This window comes from Pteropus vampyrus, unplaced genomic scaffold (genome assembly GCF_000151845.1).
Source record: "Pteropus vampyrus isolate Shadow unplaced genomic scaffold, Pvam_2.0 Scaffold48, whole genome shotgun sequence".
NCBI lineage: Eukaryota > Metazoa > Chordata > Mammalia > Chiroptera > Pteropodidae > Pteropus > Pteropus vampyrus.
The window spans coordinates 4,631,431-4,638,654 of record NW_011888829.1 but is presented as its reverse complement, the minus strand read 5'-3'; the positions used below and the strand labels follow the sequence as shown (position 1 = coordinate 4,638,654).

The 7,224-nt window shown below is 39.4% G+C and overlaps 1 protein-coding gene across 1 annotated transcript in view; it reads left to right on the top strand.

Annotated features, from left to right (window-relative positions):
* The first annotated feature begins 417 nt into the window (after window positions 1–417).
* NUP205 (nucleoporin 205) overlaps window positions 418–7,224 on the top strand; it is a 67,821-nt gene continuing 61,014 nt past the window's right edge. Inside the window, exons 1-2 of the mRNA XM_011359509.2 lie at window positions 418–674; window positions 7,039–7,181. Coding sequence (XP_011357811.1) covers window positions 647–674; window positions 7,039–7,181 — 171 coding nt within the window. The 5' untranslated portion in view covers window positions 418–646. The remainder of the gene's footprint in view (window positions 675–7,038; window positions 7,182–7,224) is intronic.

Below are 7,224 nucleotides of genomic sequence, written 5' to 3'. Positions count from 1 at the left end.
TGAAGCTGGGCATTCATTATTCTAATTTTGCATACTTTTGAAAATTCCACAATAAAAAGTTATGACTTGTTTTATTTTGATTTGTTTCACACTATGCAACTATGTTGATGCAATATTCTTGAAATATTGAAATGTACTGAAATCGTAGCTTGTTATCGCTCAAATAGCTTTTTGAGGTTTAGGCACCTTACACCCCACCCCACTCTCCGAAGTAAGGGAGTAATGCAAGGAATAGTTAATTTGAAATCGAGATGATGAATCGAATTTACGGTTTTTATAATAACATAAATAGGCATCATTTCTGAGACAAGTTAATAACTAGTCTCAGAACATCTTTATTATTGTTCCACCTAACTTTATCCATTAGAAACTACAAGTCCCAGGGTGCACTGCACAACTAACGTCAAATCAAGGACCTCGCGTCTCTGATCTGGTTGCCCTCGCCTTATTTGAATGGGAATAATCCCGGCGAAAATCGACGTATGTGAGCTAGAGCAGATTTTCGAATCGTTGTACGCCTGGGTCGGTCGAGCGTGCAGTTCGGAGGGGATAGCGTGGTACCTTTTTGTTCAGGTGTCGCCCCGGGCAGCCTCACCCTTTTCTGGGGTTTCCGTGCGGCACAGGGCTCCGTTGGTGCGCATCCAAGATGGCGACGCTGTTGGCGGTAAATTCGGGTAAGTGCGGCGGGGCAGAAGGAAACCTGCGGCAGGGCAATGATCCTTTCTTCAGCGAGCCACCCGGGCTGTGAGGTTCCTTGGAGTCCAGGCTCCCTCTTGTGCATAGTGCCCTCTTCTCCCTAGCTCTGGGCCCAGAGTCCCGCCCCTCCCCAGTTTGAATGGCACGCGTCGGCGCTGCGGCTCGAGCCCTTGAGTTGGGGTTTGAGGGTCGAGGCCAGGAGGCTTTGTCCACCGCAAACCGGCACGCTGTCTCTAGCAGCCCAGGTCTGAGCGTGCTCCCTCCCTCTCCCCACGCCACTTTGTGTCTGCTGCCTGGATTTCGCCAGGATACGCGAGTCTCAGGCAATGAGGCCAGAGGACCTGAGAAATTTTTCAGCCACGAGCGCAGGCTGAAAACTCGCACCCCAAAGTAGGCACCGGGACCCTTCATGGGTATTGGAGGGTCCTGCAGGAAGCGAAGGCCCTCGATTATGAAGCCTGCATCCCGAAAGGTGGCCGAAAAGGGTTGCCACAGGCTCAGCAGATGACTCCCAGTTCTGCGGTTGTGGCCCGTCCCTAGTTGCTGCTGTACCTTTGGAGCGATAGATCTTCAGAAAGGGGTGGATTGTAGAAGGTAGTAAAGGAACTCTGAAAGATTTGGGGTGGATTCTCTTTTGGCTATTCTCAGCCTGGGGCGTTTGAAAGAGTGGGTGCATTTTAAGTGTCACAGTTCCCGGGAAGCACTGTTGGCGCCTAGTGGGCGGGGCAAGAATGCCTGAAAATGAATTGCCTGCTCAGAATGTCAGTGTCAGGATTGAGACGTACGTACCTTCAAGGGCAAATTAAGAGCATATCTGTGTGATAAATGCTTGTAGAGAGTCTCAAGCAAGAGGACTCTTTTGGGCGCCTTTTCTTTCTGTCTGTGCAGTCATATTTGTTGGTTATTTTTTTTTTATTTTTGGTGCTGGTTCTACTTTCCACAGGACTGATATTCTTGAAAAGTTGTCTAAATCAGAGTTTTGCCAATCAAACCATTTCAGAAACACTATGATAAGTTATCTTATAATAATGAAGAATTATGTTTTTTGAGCACCTGTTGTTTCCCAGGCATGGACCGAGTTGTACTTTCATCCCATCTCATTCAGTTCCCTTTATGCACCTATGTGGCAGCTGCTATTAAAGATCCCATTTTACAGATTTGGAAATAGAGTCTTAGAGTGGTTAGGTAATTTCTCCAAAGTTATACAGCTAATGACCCTAAGCCCGTCTTTGATATTTACATGCTGCTACTTAAATACAACCTGATTCATTTTATTACATCAAATTTTCATATATCTGAATGTTAGTAATGAAGTTTCTTCCTTAATATTGCTATCCCACCCTCCCACCCTGATGTAAACTTAAAAGCAAGCCTTCCATGTAATATGTGTGGTTTTACACACTTTTTAGTACTTACTCATGCCATTAAACATAAATCACTGAGAGAAAAAGTTGTCAACAGTCACAAAGAGTATACATTGTATAATAAGACCTGTGGCAACAGCGTTTAATCGGCAACATAGAAAGGAAACATTTTTATAAGCCAAGAATCAGAATATTTTTTTAAAAAAATTAAACATTTTAGGGAAGCAACTCAGAGACAGATGAATGAACACTGTGGTGTATACATTCTGCTAAGTGAAGTAAGCTAGTCACAAAAAAACAAATACTATATTATTCCACTTATATGAAGCATCTAAAGTAGTCAAACTCATAGAAACAAGGAATGTTGGTTGCTAACAGCTAGGTGAAGGTGGAGAAGGGGAGTTGTTTAAGGGGTACACTTTCAGTTTTGCAAGATGAAAAAGTTCTGGAGATCTGATGTACATATACAGTGTGAATGCATTTAACATTTAAAAACACTTAAAAGTTTTTAACATAAACTCTGTTAGGTGTGGTGTTTTTGTTTGTTTGTTTGTTTTTAGCACAATTCCAAAAATGTAAACATATTAAAGAGCTGGAGAAGGGGAAAAATGCAGAGATTGTAGAGTTCTAAGACTTATGCTTGAGTTTCGGCTGCATGATTTACTAGTATTACCTTGGCTGAGTAGACACACAGCTTGTTAGTACACAACTATTAACACTGCTTGACAGTCCTTCTGTGGTAGTCTGGTTACGGGTCCTCTTCACAGCAGGGACTGTTTCAGACCTTTTTACACTCCTCAAATCTTTAACGTCCAATTGATCCTTCAGTCTTCTAGTCACAGAGCAGATAGAAGCCAACAGTCATGAACTCTCCTTTACCCTCATACATACAAATCTAGATATATCTGTACCCTTTGTAAGTCTCCCTGTCAAAGGAAAACCACCCTTTACGCCCTTCTCCCGTTACTTCTCTCTTATACATGAACCTCTCTTCTTGCTCCTTTTCTTTCCACTAAACTCCCTTCTTTATCTTGCTCTCTTGCCTCCAATTACTGCCCTTTTATTCCTCTTCAGTCAAACCTTTCAAAAGGTTCGTCAGTGTCCACTGACTACATTTCCATACTTTCTCTTCCCCGCTGCCCACCTCTCCACTCTAGTATCTTCCCATCCTCCTAAATAGCTCTCAATAAAGTTAACGTGCTATTCTGTTTCACAAGTCCAGCAGACAGTTTTAATCTTTATCTTGCTTGATCTTTTGGGGTAAAGGCCAGAATCATTAATATGGGCTAGGAAGCCCCGTGAGGTATGGAAGTTGCCTCCCTTGCCAAACCCTTGTTTTCTGTTCTCAAGCTCTTTTGGGCTTCTTCCTAATTCTTTGGAATGCAGTGTTCCCTCTGCTTTGGGAACATACATACTCTCTTCTCTTTTTGGAATGCATGTCCTCACCTCTGACCCCTCAGTCAACTCCGATCTTTTATCCTTCAGATTTTAGTCTAACCGTCACTTCCTTAATGAATCCTTCCCTTCTCTGACCTCCCTGGTTAGGTCAAATATTCCTGATCTCTGTCCTGGGTATCTCTCCTTTGTTGTACTTAACAAATCGGATGTTACACTTACGTGTGATTGCATGATAAATGTGTTTCGTGACTTCATGGTAAGCTTACTGACTACATGATGTGTGAGCAAATAAATGTGACTTGCTGAGGGTATCCCTGAACATTAAGGAAAACAAATGCACAGTATTTCTCAAAAGAACAAATCATTTAGGTTAAAAATACATATTTAGTGATTTGAAAAAATTTATAGCCTCCTTTCATTTGTAACCAATAACAGGAATATTTTTACTAAAATTAGTCAAACCAAAGACAAACTAAAGATAAATCTTTGTTACAATTACTTTCTGCGATGTGTTGATATTAATGATGGATTAAAGAGGCCAGTGGATTTTTGTGTATGTGTGTCTGTGTGTATTTTTGACATGTTATTGGATGCCTCCCCACAGAAAGAGGAGGGAATGGAATTTCTCTGTAGAACTTACTGAGCTTATTCAAGCTACATATGTATAGCACAATGAAATTTATTAGTTCTACAGAGGTTCTATTGTATATTAAGTGTTATTTTTATAGACAGAGTTTACTTTTGTCAGCTCTTTGTCAGATTTTTAAAATACCTGTTTTAGATTTGCCTAGGAGTCATTTTTGATACCTTTTCTTTACATCCTTTGCCAGTCAGTCACCAGTTCTAACTCTACCAACAAGCCTTGTCTGTTTTACTGCCTTTATCCTAGTTGAGGTTCTGTCACCTTGTGAGTGGCTTCCTGACACTTCTTAGTCTAGTTAATCCAACAGTCACACCGTTGTGTGCCAATTTTCATTTTGTCATCTGTTAGTATTAGAAACCTTCCCATTTACTAATAGGAAAGAAGTCCATCTGGTATTATTGGAATCCAGTGCTCAAAATTACGCTATCCTTTGCTGTTAGAGAGGGCCAAGAAAATGAAGTTGCTAGTCACTATCCAATTAGGCATCTCATAGCAGGTCACCAGGATCTAGGGTTGGCCCTCGTTTTGGCAGACCCAGAACTCTGATATTTGTTAGTTTATCTAGAGTTGATTATATCCCAGTAATTGAATTTCTCTAATTAAACGCATTAAAAGACAGGCATATGCCATACCAACATGCCAATTTATTGATCTTCAATGGGAAGTATATCTGTGTGGGTATTCATGCTGGTTCGCCAGCACATTCTTTACACTAGAAATTTATATGACAAGCTGTATTTTCAATCAGAAGATTGGCAAGTATGGGAGCAAAGCAGGGAGTTGGATGATTGCTCTCTATGTGTCGTCTGGTTATACTGATTCTCATACCTCACATCCCCACACTAAAGACCTGACATATCGCTTCCTGCCCTACTCTTCAGATTAGGGTAGGTGTTCTCAGCACTCCATACTTCATTGCATCTTTTATTATACTGGTAATTGGTTTTTGAAGTCTATGTTTAATGCCCGTCTCTTGTCAATCTTTAAGTTCTATGACGGGTCCTGTCTGTCTTGCTCTATCTATAGTCCCAAGCACTTAGAAGTTCCTTAGTAAATATTTGTTGAGTGAATGAATGATCTACCTTGACTGATTTAAGTCGGTCCTCTCCCTACACATCTCCCTTTAAAAACAATTCCCAATACATTGCATTCTTCTGACAACATTGTTCATAGGATTGTAATGTATTTAATTAGGTTATACTTTTCTTTCGTGTCGTTATTATTATCCTGGTAACTTTATTTGGTTTTGTGTTTTTTCAGATAGCAGTTAAATGGCTTTATAGACCATCTATTACTTGTTAGGCTATAGTTAGTTCTGAGTTTCATTTGTTGAACGATTGATTGGTTTTGACTAGTTTCCCTTTCAGAGTCTCTAAACACATGTGGGAACTGTATCTGATTGCAAACAGAAACCTTGGACTTGAGGGTAGTGTTTTTCAAATAGTGGGTCTTGAATAAATTTAGTGGGTCCCCTACCAAAAAAGGGAAGAGTATACAAAATATGAGTGCACTGATGTAATAAATGAATGAATATTAGTATTTCGTATAAAACTTGTTTTCGTTTTTCATGTATATGTGTACTGGATTAAGATATGGAATATTTCTTATTATGGGTTATAGTCAAAAAAGTTTAAAAGCCACCAATCCAACATCTTTAATCTCACTTTTGCATTTTGTTGCTCTTCGCCACCCAGGTGTTCCCCATCCTTCAGATTGCTGCACAAATGCAGTCACCACTTAGAAGTCCTTGACTATCATTTTGATCTTTTGAAATTCTTACATTGTTTTGTGGCAATGGTCACGTTCCTTTTTTGTGTTGTTATGGAAATAGTTCACTGATGTACCCTTTGTCTCAAAACTTGATTTGAGTGTTTATAGACCAGGATTGTTTCTCTTATCTCCTATGATATTGTACTGTTCATTTGTGGAGCTTAAATATTTTTAGGTAAGTGAATTTGGCTGAGTTTAGGTGAATTTGCCTAGGTATGTCTAGATGTGATCTTAATTTCTTCACTTACCAGACTATTTACCAGATATGTATGAAATACCTAAATTTATCTTATTTTCACTTTCCAAGTTTTATGTATGGAGACAGTATAGTGGTTAGGGCACATTCTGATGCCAGACTGCCTGGGTTCACAACCTACTTACTTATCCAGTGTGACCTTGGGTGAATTTCTTGACCTCTCTGTCTCAGTTTTTCTACATATACAATGGGGGAAGACATAGCTCTGACCTCATAGTGTTCTGAGCTGAAGTAATACATGTAAAGAGCTAAGAACCCTGCTCAGTGGCCCATAACAAAAGTTTAGTAAGTATTGCTTATTTTTACTTATTACCTTTACATATCAAAATGGGATCCTTTTTATGCAAATTTACAAAAGTATTCTATATTTCTATGCTATTTTTAATAGCTAATATCCCAGCCAAAATAAAGGACTTTTTTTTTTCAGCTGCTAAATTTTGCAAAATTCGTTTTTTCCCCTGCTCCTGCTTTTTATTTGGATGATCTGGAGGGATGGAAAGGCACTTATATTTATTGTGTGCATACAATGTGCCAGGCACTGTATTGTGTGTTTTATTTAGTGTGTCTCATTTAATCATTCAAGCCTACAAAGCAGATGATGTCTCTATTTTATATATAAGGAAACTGAAGTTTAAGAGGTTATTTCTTCACTCCATCTCTTACCGCTTATAAAGCGGCAAAACCAGGTTTAGCTGATATTCCAATTTAAAATCAGGATTAACTTCACATCATATTTAGATAAAATGATATGTATATTTTTGCTTGAGAATACTAAGTATGCCTTTATGTTAATGTTTTCTTTGTATGTATAACTCTACATATTTAAAAGTAGCCATGAGCATGACTAAAATGTGCAGACAATACCTTACGTTATTTTCCATGATGCTGATTTTATATATTTTTCCTTTAAGCTGCTAGTCTATGGGGTCCTTACAAAGACATTTGGCAAATGGTGGGAAATGCACTCTGGAGAAGACAACCCGAAGCTGTCCACCTGCTCGACATGATTCTGAAGAAACATAAGCCGGACTTCATCTCACTGTTCAAAAATCCAGTAGGAAGTTTTCTTTGTTGCTTCTCAGATTTGCTTTTTCTTT